General features: G+C 51.3%; 1 protein-coding gene across 3 annotated transcripts; it reads left to right on the forward strand.

Moving 5' to 3' along the window:
• GAPT (GRB2 binding adaptor protein, transmembrane) lies at positions 1-4,431 on the forward strand. 3 transcript variants are annotated; one of them, XM_037038529.1, is made up of 3 exons: positions 1-88; positions 2,338-3,076; positions 3,155-4,431. In XM_037038529.1, the coding sequence occupies exon 2, from the start codon at positions 2,540-2,542 to the stop codon at positions 3,074-3,076; it is 537 nt and encodes a 178-aa protein (XP_036894424.1). In that variant the 5' UTR covers positions 1-88; positions 2,338-2,539; the 3' UTR covers positions 3,155-4,431. The 3 variants fall into 3 exon arrangements, with proteins under 3 accessions (XP_036894424.1, XP_036894425.1, XP_036894426.1); XM_037038530.1 differs by having other exon boundaries at positions 16-138; XM_037038531.1 differs by lacking the exon at positions 1-88 and having other exon boundaries at positions 1,999-3,076.
• The last annotated feature ends 13,626 nt before the right edge of the window (positions 4,432-18,057 follow it).

An 18,057-nucleotide genomic window follows, 5' to 3' on the forward strand; every position in this document is an offset into this window, starting at 1 on the left:
CAGAAGTGGAAAGAGGAACAGGCTCCGAACCGAAGCCGGTTTAAAACGTGCCGGGACCAGGCGAGCACTCCCGCACCCCACGCCTCCGGTGAGCGAGGAACGGACCTGTGTGTGGCGAGTGGAAACTTTAAGAAACAGGTTCATTTTTAATAATCAGTGACTTTTTAAAATCTAATCAAACAGAGTTTTGGTAGCCTCAGGAGGTGGGGGGTGGGTAATGTACAAAAGGAGTGAGACAATGTTTCTTCATGTACGTTTGCTTGAAGGGGAAGGTGATGCTTGGCGTCTTGTTCTCGAACAGAAGGGCAGAATCTGACTTTAGAGATCCCAGAAATGTAGCAATCATTCATAATTTTAAGACAAATGGATGACTGTTAGGTCACCATTTTCCAAAACAAAACCAGAAAGTCTTGTTCCAAAGTAGGGGAAGCAAAGCTTATTTAGGTGTTAAACTATATTCGAAAGGCTTTGGTTTAACATCTGCTTTTTATTCTACTAGGTCTTTGTTCATTGTGGCAGGGTTTTTCCAATCAAGTGAGTTTGAAGAAACAATAGGGGGCGTTTATTTTCTTATAAAAAGTCTTCTTTAAGTGAGCCGCTCTTTGACAAACAATTTTAGTGCCTAGAATGTACCGGAATGCCCATTCTACACAGAGCGACATAGCTGGAAACCAAATCCTGCCCTTCGGGACCGAGAGCGCGCCTCACTCCTTCATCCACAGGGCCAGCAGCTGGCCTCCCCGTCAGCTGCTGGCCTGGCACCTTCGCCGAAGCCACTAAATTTCAATCAATTTGAAACTGAGTTCAAATATGCTGGGAAATTTGAACTAAAAAATACCATGAGCTATATTAACAACGATTGGCTCTCTGGTTTCAGAAAGGAAACGCGTCTCTAATGGTCAGAGTCATTGCCAAACCACTGACGCTGAGCACAGCCTCGTGTCTGGCTGTTCAGAGAGAGGGAGACATGTTTCGATCTAAGACCTCTGTCCCTAAGTTTTACCAGATAAGCTTCATAAATTGACTGCATCTCCTGCTCAGTCTGGCATTTCACCTGCAATGCCAGCTTGACGGCTTGCATGTTGATGTATTCCAGCCACGAACGAACTTGGGCAAGTCACTCTCAGACAGGAAGGTCTTACCTAGACATGACCGATGCCGACGCTCGATGGGTGAAAACCCTTTCACGAGCGCAATTCACAAAGCTGTTGACAATATTGTGCATTTGAAAGTTGCTAGTGCAGATCTTAAAATTTCTCATCCCAGGAAAAAAATGGTAACTATGTAAGGTGATGAATGTTAGCTAAACCTAACGTAGCAATCGTTGCAGAATATATGCATATATCAAATCACATTGCACATTAAACTTACACAATGTTATATGTCAATTTTATCAATGAAACTAACAAAAACAACCATTGGATGTAACTGTTTCTGCATGTAGGCAGAAGACAGGCAGCACTATTTTGTTGATAAAATCAAAATAGAACATTCAGTCTAGTCGAATGCGTCCTGCTTCTCTCTTTGCCATTTTACAACATTGGAGAAAACTCTAAAGTTATCTTAATTGAAGGAAAGGTGTTGGCTGGAAGCTTTGATAGGGAAGCTTCAAAAAGATGTTTTGTTTTATGTCACAAAACTCTTGTCTTAAGTGTAAACTACACCCTTTAGAAGACATATCTTGAGTTTTAAATTACCAACTTAAGCAATTCTACGGTAAGATTTGGAGTCACTTGCTTGTTGAATTATTCACCCAGTAAATGCTTCTCTGCACCAGTGGTCTGCTGGTCTCTGGGAACACAGAGATGAGCAGACCCGGCCTCTGCCCCCTTTAACCAGCTAGGGAGACAGCTCCCGGTGACTCGGGTGTCAGGCCGTGGTACAGACACTCTCACTGATGTGGGCACCCGGAGGAAGGCGGGACTAAGCAGGAGACAGGGCCCCAGCTCTGCACAGGCCTCACAGAGCAGGGTCGTCATGGAAACGCTCGGACCAGAACACTCTTGTGCTTTCCTCCTACTGTGTTCAAAGCGTTGTCCTTCACTCGAACATTTTTAAAGTGCTGGGACCGCTTGGGTTTGGGCGGGACGGGATCTTTCAAACCTCTGTCCTCACAGAAACCAGTGGCGGGCCGTGTCCTGAAGCAGACTAGGTGCTGGTGCGTAATGTGTTGGTAGGAAAGAGCAGATTTTTATTATGCTAATATAATAAATATGCAATTAATGCATTTTTAATTTGTAGCAGGTTCCTTGATGGCAGATTATTCAATCTTCCTCTTCTGGAGTTTTCTATCCTGCTATTATCCTCCATTCATATCTACTTTATTTTATAATTCAGCAAAAGAAGCGGAGTGGATTTAACCAACCCCCCCTTGGTTATAAAGAAGCAAAGGGCTACAGTGGGGACCCTCTTCAAAGACCTTGCCTCCCTGCCCCCCGCTCTGACCGCAGCGGGGCTCTGCGGCAGGATGTCCCTTCAGAGCTGAGAAGGCCAGAGGGGCTCCTGGCGCCCTTGCCCGGACGCACGCAGCCAGGGAGTCATGACCTCGAACTGCACTTGTGAGCTCCTTGCGAGCGGCGCCCCAGCGAACAGCACGGCGTGCGCAGAGATGCTGGGGAGCTGTGGAGGCAGCTCCGTGCCCATGTCCGTGTCCGTGGGAGTCGCGCTCCTGTTACTGCTGGCCTTCTGCGGGCTCGGGGGTTTCTGGTGCTGGAGGCACCGGGACGCGTCCCAGCTCCCCCTCCCGACATGTCTGCGAAGGAGCGGCAGGGGGCGGGACTATCCCCAGACCCTGTCCCTGCGCCCCCACGCCTTTGGCCCAAAGTGCAAGGCCCCGGGGGGAGCCCAGGGCCGCAGACCTGCCGCCGGGGAGGCTGACCCCGGTGACCACTACGAGAACTTGGAGGTGGGTCCCCCCAGAGCGGAGGAAGCCGACCAGGGGCTGTACGAGAACACGCGGCTGGCCGGCTCAGCGGAGCACGTCTGCGGGAACGAGGTGTCGCCCTATTACAACTTCCAGAGGCCCGTTTCTCCCGAGACCGCTCAGGATGAGGACATATACATCCTCCCGGATTAGTTCGGCTGTCCAGCACCGGTTCCCATCTCAGAGGGCGCTCGTGGGGACTGTCCTTGCACCCGCGGCGGCGTCGGGCCCTCTTGTCCGACTCCCTGCCGAGGGCGAAGTCTCCCCGGGCCGCAGGCTCCTTGCCCCGCGTGAGCCCTGTGTTGTGTTGCGTGGACTCTCCCTCACGCGCTGCCTGCCTCTGTCGCTCCCCTCTGCGCGCCCGCGTCTCCATCCGGGCCCTGACTCCTGTCTGCGGCTCCGGCCTGCACGTGCACCGCAGCTCCCCACGAGGCTTCCCGCGTCTTGGTCACCACAGCAGTCCTTCTCCTGAAACCTTCTTTCGCAAATGACAGGACACTGTGGATTCGATCTGCAGAACTCAAGGTTTTCCCGTTGGTTTCAACTTACCTTCCCGACGCCACATCTCTGCCTTCCTCCGAGTCCCCCCCAAACCGCCCCTGCTGCAGGGGGTGGGACTCAGTCTAGGCCCTTCGGTCTTTCCTGATCTCCTGTAGATTTTGCTGCCTGTTCCACTTCACGAGTACTTAAACATATGGGTGTTGGCTATAGCATGTTACTATGTAAATACATTTATTTCTATGAGAATGCCTTAGATCCCCGGCTAAATAGTAAGGAAGGACCTGCACTCGCCTGTGAGCCCCAATGCCTGGACCATCGTCCAAGGTGTCCTTATCGTTCAGTTGACAAGGTGTGAATTGCACACTTGGCTAAGTAGCTCTGGAAAAGTCTAATAAATGTATCCATCCAAGGAACGTGTCGTGAGTACGTCTGTCCACTGCTTCCCGAGCTGTGCACAGCAAGGAAGAGACAGTAAACAAAGAATGGGTGCGGGCAGTTGCTAGGCTCCGATACGTCACCTCCAAGTGCCAGCACTGGGAGCCTGCACATGCTCTTTGGAAGGGTGGACCCATGTGGGGTCCCGTCAGTCAGGGGCCTGAGGGACACTGGTGGGGACTTGTTCCCGTATCTGGCCGTTCCAGGCAGGTGCTGTTGCCATGGGATTTGACCAGCATCACCACTGTTCACAGCATCTTGTTCCTTCCGGCCTCCCACAGCCAGCTCCTCACCCTGCCGCAGGGGCCAGCCCAGCCAGCAGCGCCCTGTCCTGGCCCCTGGAGCCAGGTCTCCAGGGCACAAGCCCTTCTGAGCTCTGGGTCCCCGCCCTCAGCATGAAGCTGCATCCCTCGGCGTCTGTCCCTGCGGCCCCTCGGTCTCCAATTGTCCTCTTTTCATTCTGCCCCTATCTGTGTGGCTAATTTTCTATATTCAACTCTGCCTGTTAAAACAAACTGTTACGACTCTAATTTCCCCCAGGTGGACCCCAAAATAAGTGAAATAAAAATGTATAGGTGGTGCATTAAACAGCTTTGTGTTTTTGAGAGCAATGGCATTGGGTAGGGAGGATGGTCGAAGGCGGACACACTGAGCTGACGCCTGAGGAGGGGATCCGGCCACAGTGTCAGGTACCAACGGGCGGGGGTGGGGGACACGTGGGGGGAGGCTGAGGTGTGAAGGGACATGTGGTGCTCGGGGACCTAGAGAAGCTGGTGTGGCCGGAGCCTCAGGAGGGGCTGCAATGGCTCCAGGTGGTGGAGGAGGGTCCTGTGGGAGAGCAACTGCGTGCGGGCCTTGGAGTGCGGCTGAGACTCCGTGGTGGGCGCAGCTGGGCCCAGGGAGGCGGTCCAGCAGAGAAATGCCATGCTAAAACCGTGCTAACCCCACGGCTTTAAAGAGACATCGGGCTGAGAAAGGGCTGGAGAGGGCAAGGTGGAAATTCATGCAGGTGAGACGCAGCTCCTCTTCCTGGACAGATGGTCACTTCAAAGTCTCAGACGAGACACCTTTTGCTACAATAATCAGGACCTATGCCTGCCTGGCACCCAGTCACAGGTGCTGCAGTGGCCAGACAGCGCCTGTCCTGGTCGGGTCCTGGGAATCGGCTGGAGTGAGCAGGGGTCCCCATGGGACAGCAGAAGGGGAGGCTGGGCATCCCCACAGAGGTGACCAGAGGGGTGGGCGCTGGAGAAGCAGCTGGAAGCGTCTGGTCTGAGCAGTAACCAGGAGGTTGTCAATTGACCTGAGGTTTACAGTGGTTTAAGTGAGAGCCACTGGCTATGCCGTGATGATGAGTCACATTTTGGAGACCTTATTACCTGCTTGTTGAAGTACAAGGCAAATCGAAGTGACGTATTTTGGTCACAGGCTGAAAGCAGGGCCAAGACGCTCAGTGGGCATCCTAGCTGGAGGTTGGCCAGTCTAAGGAACAGGGGTGGAGGAGACAGCCCGCACATCTGTGAGTACATACTAAATCCAGACGCTGTGCCTTCTTCTCCTCTCCCCACCCCCAACATCCTTCCTCTTAATTGTGGTAAAAGTGGTTCCTTCTGCTCATAATACAACACAAACATAAACTGCTGCTTTCGACAGACATAGACAGACTTTATTACCTTCATCTCTCAAGGGTAATTCTTCCTTTTGAGACTTCAAGAAAGTAGAGAAACATTGAATAAAGAAGGCAGATCAGAGATGGAAAATCAAAAGTGTGCAGGGACACAGAGGGAGGGGGGACGGGTGTAAGGGGTGAACACGGCGAAGGAGAGCGGAGAGAGTGGAGACAGGAGAGAGGATGGGAGAGCAGGGCGTACACCCAGGAAAAGGAAACAGTAACAGTTTCCATTCTTCCTCCCGCCCCCAGCACTGCCAGTGAGGAAACAGGCTGTGAGGAGAGGCCGAGGGCACCTGGAGACCTGGCAGAGTGCAGGCAACTTTCGGCCCCTAGGGCCTGAACTGGTCATCGTGCTGTGCTCCTCACGGAAGCATGTACAGCACCCACCCCCCCACCCCCGCCTGCCCGCCGAGGGTCAGATGGGAAGATCCCACCGCGCGAAGCTAACACGCACAAACACCCTCTGGAGCTCTTTTCAGCCTTTGTTCCTGGGCAAGATGCGGGAGAAGGTCCCGAGGTACCTGCCTGAGCAAGGGGAACCCCGGCGTTGCGTTAAGGGAGCATCTCCCCAAATCAAAAGATGAAAAAGCAAACGCAAAGCAATGACTACTTTTTAATTTGCTAGATCAGCTCCTTAAATCTCAAAGCAAAAATGTGGAAGAGGACAGGAAAAGTGCCTGGTTGAGAGAAGACTTGGAAAAAAGGAGGAAGAGCTGCACCAAAGGGAGCCACAGTGAGGCCCTGCCACCCCCGAGCAGCACGGGGAGTCCTGGGAGCCGCCAGAGACTCGGGCACCTGCAGGGACTCGGCAGGGACCCCCAGGTGTGGGCTGGGCGCTGAAGTGGTAAATGATGAGACGTTTCGATGTTGAGCAAGGAAAGCAGCTGCCGGAGTCATGCTGCGTTTTCAGACAGTCTGCAGAACAAACAGCAAACCACATCTGCTCCTTAGCCCCAAACCAAAATGCAGTTGCTTATCTGTGCTGCTTGTAACACACACTGCAGGTCTGTACAAAGGAGACGAAGACCGCTTACTTTTACTTTTTAGTAAAAAGTCCTCGCTAATGGAACATTTTATCATGCAAGGACACACAGCATAAAGGGAACCTGGGCAGGAAGTGGCACTCTGTTCATTTAAGAATGATTTTCACTTCCTCTTTTCATTCGCTGTGTTGCTTCACACAGCAATGCCTTCTTTAACCACACATGTTGAAGAAGAAAGCTGTGAGGCCTAATTTGGGATGCATCTCCGTGATTATACTTAACAGAAAAGATTAAAACTAATAAAGAGGATACATGTGGACTAACAGGTTAAATCCCAGGTCATTTGAGAAGCCTTCTTCAAGGCTGGCAATCCAAACGGCCTGTCCATTTCCTGATTTCCTTCCTTTATCTCTCTGTCCATCCCTCCACTTATACAAGCAGACAAACGTACACAGGAGAAATGTCTGCACAAAGTCCCACCATTGTTAACACAACGAGAAGAGTTTGCCCAACATCGCTGTGATCTGGCGGCCAAGGAGAGTGCACTGGAATGCACATGCATGAACAGTGATGACTTCACTGTACTAGTCAGTGGGAGTGGTAGACACAATTGAGTGAGCGTGTGTGCCGTGTGGCCGTCGCATTCAAAATGACTGAGTGAGTAGAGCAATGAATCTGCATCCAATTTTGGATTAAGCTTGAATGCTCCTGTGCAGAAATTATTGGAGTGATTCAGAAGGCCCCACCTATGGGTACCTGGTGATTGGCAGCTTCATCACAACAATGCATCTGCTTGTGCATCACGTCTCATGCAGATTTTATTTTGCAAAATGTTAAATCACCCAGGTGACTCAGCCCCCCTCTCACCCCCTGGTGACAGGCCAGATCGCCCTGAGACTTCTGGCTTTTCCCCAAACTAAAATCACCTTTGAAAGGGAAGAGGTTTCAGACCTTTGATAAGATTGATAAGATTCAGAAAAATATGAGAGGCAGCTGATGGTGACTGGGAGAACTGTGTGAGGTCCCAAGGTGCCTACTTTGGAGGGGACTGAGGCGTCATTGTCCTACCTACAGTGTTTCTTGTATCTTATATCATCTTTAATAAATGTCTCTAGTTTTCATAGAACATGATTGGATACCTTCTGGACAGACCTCATATACACATACAGCCATCCACTTTTATTCAGCAAATATTCATCGAGAGCCTAGTAATTATTAGGTATTGTGATAAGGCCTGAAGACTCAATGGTGAAAAAAACATAATGCCTACTGTCTAGATGAAATACCCCCCAAAATCACACAAATGCATAATTAGAAATATAAATAAATGCTATGTATTGCTAAGGGATGCAATACAGTGATATTAGAGCTTATAATGGGAGATCTTGAACTGGTTCAAGCATGCTACTTCCCCTGGGTTACTAATGCATTAATTACATGAGCAGAATTTACCTGAAAGAAAACAAGAATTAATGACTGCCTGGTCCAGAACAGGCCTACTATTATGAAAAACTATTTGTGTTACAGCTTTTTCACTCAAAAGGAAGGGCAAAATCTCAAATTGCTTTGAAGGGTTTGTAAACTGCTGTTAGAAATAAGTAGAGAGAAACATCAAAATGTTGGCTGAGAAAATTTCGTAGAGGTTCTTTCCTGCACAGGCCTGGGGCACAGAAACAAGTGTCCCCAGGCAGTCTGCTGCAGTGGAAACATGCAATGCTAAAACACACAGCAGACTCTGTGTGTGTTGCAGTGGTGGCAACTATTGGCCATGTGGCCTCTCGAAACTCCCCTGTCCCCTCTGAGCCAGGAAACCCACGGAAGGGGGGCGGCAGAGTAAGAACCCACGAGGACTTTCATGGCCAAGACTGGGACAAGGAATTTGGCTACTTTTCCCAAGGTGAGCTTTCTTTCAATGGACACGTTTCACCTGTTATCTCAATAACCCTGAGTCCTCACCTCCTGTGTGGATGCGGCTGTTGTGATTTTGTCCCCTGGTGTGCCCCCAGGCCGGGTGCACTTTACACAGTCGCTTAGCCAGCGTTTCACAGGCCCTGCCTTGGCATTAAGGTGCTGGCCGGGTCCCTCAGCGACCTCACAGTCGCCCTGGGCCTGTTAGGCCCACTGCGTTTTGTCTGTGACCGCTGACCTGACTACCTGCCGAACCCCAGTCCGCCAGGTTTTTGTATCAGATCCTCTCTAATGCGCATTCTTTTCCAGTTTTGGTAGGGACTCCATTGTTTTCCAGGACAACCTTGCTCTCTCTAGGCTTCTCTCTTCATTCATTTTACTACACACAGATGGCCATAGAGCACGTCAATCCTTTACAGACAGAGAGACAGACAGACAGCAGATACATGAAAATACAGGAAACTGAGCAACTTTATACATACGGTGCTGACTTTCCTGTGTGTGCTGAAATCATTATAAATTCAAACAAGCCCTTTATTATATTCACCTTTCTTTTTCACAGTTAATATTTTAAAATAATGTTTATATGACTGTTCTCCTCCAAACGGTGTTAGGAACTCGTTGAACTTCACCGCAAACCTCTTGCACCTTGGACACAGTGGTCAGCTGAGGTTCGAATGATCCCAACTTGACCAACGAAGCCCCTTCGGGCAGGTTCGTGTCCTTTTAGTGCAGCCCAATTCGGGGTGCAAATTGGGTGTATTCTGCTATTTCTCTCTCCTAATACCTGGAATCCATTACTTCCCTCCAATACCCTGTGCCTCTCGGTTGGGCACAGTGCAAAGAAATCTGGGCCCAAGGGGCGGACCAGAGGCAGACAAAATGTCCCTTCTGTGCTCGTCCATTTCCACCAGTGGCAGAGGTGAAGTGTGTGTGCATGCATGTATGCGTACACGTGTGTGTACACATGTATTTTGTGTGCCCACACAATCACACATGTGTTTCTGACACACGTTCTCACTAGTTTTTCTAATTTACTCATGAGGAGTTCCCGTGACTAAGACGGCCTCCTCCTGGAACCGAGCGCCCAGGTGGGTACTGAACGCTAGAGAAGAAAATGCTGAGCCAGTGCAAACAGCCATCGTTTCGCGCTCTGTCTGCTAAAGGACCGCGCCTCACCTCACAGCTGCCAGCAGCTGCATCCCGGGAGCCGACAGCCTCGCTCCCAAGGGCATGCATTCTCCCTGAGTCTCAGCCACTGCGGGGCCCAGGTCCCCACACCCGCCTTGTGCTTGGAAGGGCCCATGCTTGGCTTAATGCTCTGTTGTCCCCACCTTGAGATTCTCAATCATTCCTGAACAAGAGGCTCTGTGTTTCTGCTTTGCACAGGGCAAGTCATATTCCTAGGCCAGCAATACACGAGCTGTTGGTTAGAATTTGAGCATGTGCCCTTACAACAAATTCCAAATTATATCAAATCCAAGAGACTTAACATTTCTGACATGCGATTCATATCCTACGCAAAATGTCTTTCCACAAAATGCCTTGGTATCAGCCCAACTGACTGACCACGGAAAGCCCCGGGAAGACTATAACTGCAGGTGCCGGGGACCCTCCCGAAACCGAACGCAGACCTTTCGGAGTGGAACAGAGACATCTGTGTCTTTACGAACCGCTAGGCGCGGTTTTCCCCATGGTTGTGAGTGGTATGGGAGCAGGAGGCTCCGTGCCATCAGCCTGTGGGTATCTATGATGGGGGAGAATTACAGCGATAGAACTGCCCGTCTCCAATCTGCCAGGAGGGGACTGACGGCCGCTGCTCATGGCCCTGTGGGCTGGGCGCCCTGCGCTTCGAGGATCAACCTCAGCTGATATGTCCAGGAAAACCCTGGCAGAGTAAGTCCTTTCTGAGCTTTGATCTTCTCCCCTCTCCCCCATCTGTCTGCATTCTGCAGGCTCGTTTCATTACGGCTGATTGCCCTTTCTCTTTCCTGAATCTGATCTCAGTGACAGCTGTCACTGTCTTCTGCTCAGCCCTGCGGCTTTGGTGGGGAAGAGAGACCAGAGGACGGAGCAAAGCAGAAGCAGAAGCACCCCTCACCTCAGACACCTGGGGGGTGACAGGCAGGCATCTGGGGAAATCGCCAAGGAGTTAACCCCTTCGGCGCTCTGCCCTGCGGTGCAGAGTCCAGAGTTCATGGGCTTCTCCGCGAACCAGGGCCCGAGACCAGCAGTCAGCAAAGGAAGCGCGGGCTCTAAAGCGGCAAAGTCAGAATCAGTGAGTGCTAACGAATCTGCATCCGGTTTTTCATGTCCTGCTGTTAACAATCACCAAAATGCCGTTGCATCGGGATGTGACTTCTAGCTTTGCAGGAATTCCTCAGGATACACGGTGATTATATTGCTGAGAATTACAGCTGAATGTTAATTAAATCCATTCCCTGTAACCAGATAATATCAAAAACAAAATTATAAAATTTATTTCCATTTTTTAATGAAGAAATGTGTTGAGGGACCAACTTAAAGAGTTCCAAGTGGCTGAAACTGGAACAATTTGAGCAATAAAATAAACAAATAGTATTACCTTACAACTGAAAGTGTAAAATAAATATCCAGGAGTCCACTCTGACATAAGAATTGAATTAAAAATGTAAGTGTAGTTAATGTGGGCCATTTTCAAATGTCTAGAAGACTATGGGGACTCCACCAAAGTGAAGAACGCCGAATCCCCCGAGGTCTTCAGATAACCCAGCAGAGTAAACTGCCATGCGGTTCACACCAGCGCTTCGGTGCGGGTCTGGAGTCCGGTGACAGTGGGCCCGGCAAAGTGCCACAGCCTGCTCCTCGGCCGTGGTCATTTCAAGCGTTCTCCTAAAGCGAAATCTCAGCCGGTACCCCAATGTTGAGAATACGTGAATGGTAGACAAAGAGGCAGATATCGGTACGCGACGGAGCGATAGACGATGGATAGATAGATGCCTGGTAGAAGGCAGGCGGATAGATGGTGGGTGGATGGACGGATGACACAAAGTAGATAGGTAGGTAGCCCGCAGGTGAGAGATAAGCAGTAGATTGACAGATGGAGCGCCGGTGGGTGTCACACGGGAGAAAGCACTTTCTTGTTCCCACCAAAGGCAGGGTTTGGGGGCGCAGGGCGGTGTTGGCGAGGAGAGGCGGGAACTGCGTACTTAACCCAACGCACTAAGAAGCTTCGCTGACGCCTGTGCGGCCTCCCAGGTTGGACACAAGAGGGAGACAGACGCACGTTCCCTGCAGCAGGATTGGAGCCTCTCCCTTATTTTCCTCCGCAAACAGAGGCGCAAACTCAACCACACAAACGGTGAAGTCACTTTCTCTGTCAGAGGTTCCTCCTGCCTGCCAGTGGTTCCCAGACTCCCTGTCACAACGGGCCGAAGCCTGTCCCGATCTGCGCCCGGGCTTCGACAGCCCAGGGCGGGCTCGGCGAGCGCTGGGCCCTCGGGCGCCGGTCTGCCAGTCACGCCCGCCGCAGGGGCGCCCTTCTACCTCCAAGCAGACTCCGGGGGGCGCCGCCTCTGCGAGGGGCGCACAGGCACCCAGAGGCTCCTGCTTCCCGGGCCGGTGGTGCCCGTCCAGAGAGGCCGCCCGCATGCCGCCGGGGACGCGCTGGGCGCTGCCCGGACGCCCCCTCGGACGACCCGGGACCGAACGCAGCGGTCGGTCTTGGTCTCCGCTGCAGCAGAACGCGACTCCGCGTCCTGGATCCGTCGGAGGCGGGGCCGGGCCACCTGCGGAGTAGGCGCCGTGACCCCTGAGTGTCCTCCGCCCGCGCCTTCCAGGCAGGAGCTCGGAGGTCCAGGCCTATCCATGGCTGCCGTGGACGGACAGCTTCTCACTGCGACCAGGACGAATGCGGCCTCGCTGCCGCCTGGTTTAAGGCGCCACATTGTCTCCTCGCAGTGAAACTTTTCTTTTCAGGGGGCCCTTTTATCCAAAAGCTCGTCCTTGCGCGGCTCCTTGAAAGTCTAGGTTGGGGTGGAAGGCGCCTGCCTGTTCCTGGGAAGCAGCCCGACGCCTGGGTGGATGCCCGTGGTCACGGGAAGGACGCCGGTGTAACAGCGACATCCTTTCTAGAAGGTTCTAACTGCTCGACTGTAGTGGTCATTCAGGTACTTATTGACCACTACAGAGCCACCTTGAATTTCCTCCCAGAGCTGTGAGGCCCGGCGAGAGTTACTGCACCGCCCCGGGGCTGGTGTGCAGGCCGGGGCCTGCCCCATGGGTGCTCTGGGCAGGTCATTGTGCCTTTGACTTTGTTCCTTCGTCTGTAAAGTGGGAATTACAATAGTAACGCTTATGTCATGGAGGCTAAAAAGACAAAAGAAATTATTACTTTATTGCTACTTTTTCTCCAAAACTTTTATACCATACCCCTCACTTTGAAAAGTTTCGAATCCATGGTACAGGATTATAAAAGAGAAAGTATTGTATTTGGACATAGGAAACATGTTCTCTGTGTAAAAATATAATAGTTTGAATGTAATGAATGTCAGAAAATACCAACTTTTGAGGAGGATATAACGGGACTAAATACTAATGAAAAAATACAATAAAAATTTTCAAAGGAAAGTATTATTTACATAAATAAGTACTTATCTCCCTTTCTTTAAAATTCGTATTCTACACTACTTTTTATTTTCATTATTTTTATTAATAACTTCCTTAATTCAAAATTTATGTTGTAGAAGTTAGGATGAAGATTCCTGGGTAGAAAAACGCCACAAAACTTGATTTTCGAATGGGCACCTAGTGAAGTCAATTGGGAATTGGTGAACCAGTGTTGTAACTGGAACACAGGCTCCACTGCCTTCCCCACGGAAGCCAGACTCCGGAGACTGGAGCTGGTGCAGAAGGAGGGGTGTGTTCAGGGGGGGGCGGGGGGGGGGGACTCGTGGTGGAGTCCCGCTCAGAGACCAAGCCCTTGCGGCTCAAGGCCCTGTTCTCATAGGGGCGAGCGGAGGCCTTTCCTCTGTCCACTCATCGTTCTGGCCTTCGGAGCTCAGGGGGAGGCCCTCTCCCCTCCCCCCTCCGCTGTCTTGGCCAACGGGGGCGACTTGCCACGTTCCCTGACTTTCTACAGTAACGGTTTGGGAGTAACTTTTTTAAAAATTAAGAAGCTTGGGAATTCTGTGATTACACAACTAAATACCAAAGCTGCCTCTCTGAGGTTATAGGAAATTATTCAAGAACTTCTACCCTGCAGACACCATTTCTCCCGGTGGACGGGGACCTGCTCATCACTCACGGGAGAAGCCCAGCCCAGCAGGGGGCGCCGGGGTGGCGCCCCCTTCTGGAACCTCACACTTCTGCTTACAGAAGCACGTGTTACGATGCAAAGGCAACTAGAAAGATCTGAGTTTTAATTCCGTTTGGGCTCAGGGACCCTCCTTTGACTCAATTTCTTCATCTTCAAAATGAGAGAAGGCACTGGTGCCTCCTTTCCCCCCCTGCCCGCCTCCTGCTGCCCCTCAGGGGGCTCTGGTCTGATGGAGTCCAGCGAGGAGCAGCCACAGGCAGCAGGGGAGGGTGGTTGTACCTTCCTGCCGGCCTCGCCTGCTCCGGCACCTTCTTCCTCAGCCTTGGCCACAGGCTGTGACTCCCACCCCAGCGTTCTCAACTGCTGGTTCCCACGGACACTGCCCCCAGCTTTGCCAACTGTCCCTTTATTAAATTTCCACAAATCACCCAGGTTGACGGCACCATCTTTCCCTGTGGGCACGGCAGTCGTACGTGCCTCTCACCACATGGGCATTAAGCGGAGCTCGGTGAGTGTCTGGTGCCCTGCTTTGTTAGGGTGCGCCCTAGGTAAGTTCGTCTCTCACCCTCCTCCGCCTTCTTAGAGACGACGCGGTGCTAATGCCGGTGTGGAATTCCTGCCACATGTGACTCCTAATAGCTTCTCCTTTAAGAGGGCTTTGCTATTATTACAAGGGGAAACTATTCTTTATATCACGGTTGTTTGCCAATAAAATCAAGAAAACGCACCCTTCAGGAAGTCACGGCAAGGTGAAGAAAAGTGTGCTTCGACCCTACATGTCCCAACCAGGGTTGGACGGGTGCTTTACAGATAGATGGCGCTCCTCCTTTCAGGGACCCACACCCACTTGGACCACAAAAAAGCACCAGGGTCAGATAGGAGAAAAAGATGTGTTTAACATAGATAACACCTTTGTGGAAAACATACTGCTTCTAAAATTTTTTTGGAGATGATTGATAATATTTCTAGCTTAAGGTTCCCAGCACTTTTGAGTCAGGAGGAGCCACTGAGAATTAAATGGGATAGATCGCTGCTGAGAAATGACCGAACCCCTTGGTCCCCATTGGGTGACCCTGTTGAAGGACTGGCATCCTTACCTTGGTGGTGATGAGGCTTGAGTGTCCTCCTCTCCAGGGATTCTTACCTCACTTGCCTTCTGGGGGTCTGTGCAGCCTGAGGAAGAAATCAGCTGCGGTGGGGAGCCTTCTTGTCAAAGGCTCAAGTCCCTGTGAATAGTTGTATCAGATTCTCAAAGGGAAAATTAACCAGCAGAAGTGCCGTGATTGAGGGTTGGAGAGGGGCCTGGTGTGGTTGGCAGGAACCCCAAAGCCAGGCAGACAGCGGGAGTTCTCGGTCCCTCATGGTAAGGCCAGACTCACTGGCTGCACAGCTGTGGAGGTGGCTGGGCCCCAGCGCCACACCGGCCTGAGTGGCTGCTCTTGCCACAGCCGCGTTCTCCACGCCTTCCGGTGTCTGAGCAGTTTTAGGATGCGACTTTGTGGCTCCTCTCATCAAGAAGTCGAGTTCATTCCTACACGTGTTGCATTCGAGCTGAACTGAGACTTCTGGCCACAGGAATTCTGTGCCCGCTCTGAGGTTAGGCCCTGGAGGCCCGTTCTGCTCTTTCTCCCAGAATTGTGAAAAGCTGCTCTGTGTACAGACACGAGATGGCCTTCCAGGAGACAAGGGACCCACGGCCCCGTCCTTCTCCCTCCACCCAGCCAGCAGCCAAGCAAACCTGAGGAGCACAGCCACTCGGCTGACTTGCCGCTGACTGAACAGCTCAGTGTGAGCCCGGCTGAGACAGAGAGGCCTGCTCGACACCAGCCTGTCCCCCTGCGCCCACAGAGCCGAGGACTAACAATGACTGTTGTCTACGTCACTAACCAGGGGTTGCGTGTCCCTCAGCAGAGTGAACTACACACCATGTGCTTGTGACCTGGGGGTCTCGATCAGGATTTCTGGGGCTTGGCTTGCAGACAAGCAGGCCACGCTGACCTGAAAGAGAGCAGCATCAGTGACCGTCAGCAACGTCCAGCACCTGCCGTCTTCCTGTCCTGCCTGTCACTCAGGGTCCTTGTGCAATCGGGGGGGGGGGGGAGGAAGGAGAAACCATGGTCCCTGTTCCTGCCAAACGGGTTGATACTGAACTGTGGAACCATCTGAACATGTGGGGACTTGGGTCAGGTTTAATTTTAATTAGAAAATCAGTGAAACTTTGGTTCTGTAGCTTAGTTTTTGTCATTAAAAAAAAAAAAGATTTAAAATAGCCCTGACCAGCGTGGTTCAGTTGGTTGGGCACTGTTCCACAAGGTGCCAGTCACCGGTTTGACTCTGGTCAGGACCCAAGCCTGGGTTGTGGGTTTCGTCCCCGGTGTGGCTGTGCGTGAACGGTTGTTGTTTCTCTCCCACATCAGTGCTTCCATCCTTCTCTTTCTCTCCCTTCCCCACTCTCTAAAAATAAATAAATGGAATCTTAAAAAAATGTTAAAGAGGGTCCTGGCTGGTGTAGCTCAGTGGATTGAGCGCGGGCCTGCAAACCAGACGATCGCGGTTCGATTCCCAGTCAGGGCACATGCCTGGGTTGCAGGCCAGTTCCCAGCAGGGGATGCACAAGAAGCAACCACACATTGATGTTTCTCTTCCTCTCTCTTTCCCTCCCCCTCTAAAGATAAATAAATAAAATTAAAGAAAGAAAAAATGTTAAAGATTTTATAAGCTTTTATTTGTAGAAGCAAGTATTGTGTTGGTTGGCTAAGAAGTTCATCTTTTTTTCTGTAAAATACCTCTAGTAGCACTTAATTGTCTTTAACTTTATTTGAAACAATTTTGTCAGATAATATGGTGACATCTGCCATATCAGTGTGCATTTAAAAAACTTATCGGAATTGGTGAATTTTTGTGTAGCCATTTTAATACTGAAGATGAAACAAAATGATGAAGCAACATTTTTGGCATATTATGCTTCACTATTTCAAGAAAGGTAAACATGTAGCTGAGACAGAGATGTGTGCAGTGTTGGAGAAGGTGCTGTGACTGATGGAACGTGTCAGAAGTGGTTTGGGAAGTTTCGTGCTGGCGATTTCTTGCTGGACGATGCTCCCCGGTCAGGCAGACGAGGTGAAGTTGATCACACTGAGACATTCACTGAGAATAATCGACGTTCTACCACGCAGGAGAGAGCCAACACACTCAAAATACCCAAATCAATAAAGTTACTGGTGAACATGAAAAATGCGTCTTTTCTTTTATGGAACCAAGTAAGCAAACTCTTTGGCCAACCCAATACTCAACTCTCCTTACATTTTACACGCCGTACGTGAGCCAGCTGAGGAGTGATACCACCAGACACAGGGCCTTTGAGAAGGATCTTTGACCTGTGATGTAGTGTGTGGTGACCGCATGATTTCTGAGAAAAGTTCGGTCAAGTTATAAGGCAGCAAATAAACATTCAAGGCAGTGATGTTGAATTGCATGTTTGCAGACAACTCTGGTCTTGATATCATGGGACTTGCACGCGAGTCCTGGCTGTGTTGCTAGTGTGATGTTGGTGAGACCTTGCCAGTCTCGGAGCTTCTGGTTTTTCATCTGCAGACCCAGAGAGGAGACCCAAGGTATCTTTTAGTTCCTCTGAAGGCTGCTGAGTCTGTCTGGCCTTCTGCATGTCCATGTGGATGGCCACTGTATCCAGAGGCATCGCTTGGGGAGCACAGAATCCCCCTGAGCCACTGCCATCTCCGTGAGTCTGGGAAGCAAGTGCGGACGGTTGGAGTGGGCAGGTGGCTTCCAAGCTCTGCTTGGCATTCTCTCTGCTGCTGGGGTCCACTTGTCTGTCACCATCTGTGTGTCCAGCCTCCGGAACCCATTCTGAGGCCCTGGAGAGTGAAGCCCCAAGTCCTTTCTGGCTCCTCCTTTCTAACTTATGGTGTGTGAACCTAAGAGTAACTTGGCGGGAAGCACTGACGCACTATTGTGGGACCTGGTTTTTGTCCACGGGGTGGGCTGGTCTACCCATGAGCTCCCTTCCTGGTGAGCTCACCAGGTGTGTTTCACGGGCATGGAAACAGAGGCGTTTGCACCTCTCCCAACCCTGACTTGGCTCCGGGGTGTAAGCTTCACTTGCAGCTGTGGGTGAGGACAGGGCCACAGGCAGGCTGTCCCCAGGCCACGGGTAAGGGGGCCCCCGTCGTGCGCACTGTGCCTCATGAGCACCCTCGCCCCTGCCTCCAAATTACACACACACACTCCACACTGTGGCGAGTCTCACAAGGATGTCTGTTCAGGGCCACCCTGTTTCTGTGCTGGTCAGAGCGGGGAGGTAGGAAGCTTGTCATCTAAA

The sequence above is a fragment of the Sturnira hondurensis genome, unplaced genomic scaffold, assembly GCF_014824575.4.
Source record: "Sturnira hondurensis isolate 20B ecotype Veracruz unplaced genomic scaffold, ASM1482457v3 Scaffold0024400, whole genome shotgun sequence".
In the NCBI taxonomy this organism is placed as follows: domain Eukaryota; kingdom Metazoa; phylum Chordata; class Mammalia; order Chiroptera; family Phyllostomidae; genus Sturnira; species Sturnira hondurensis.

What these genes read in the sequence shown, in the direction of transcription:
- GAPT (XM_037038529.1), top strand. Translation starts at nt 2,540, where the DNA reads ATGACCTCGAACTGCACTTGTGAGCTCCTTGCGAGCGGCGCCCCAGCG.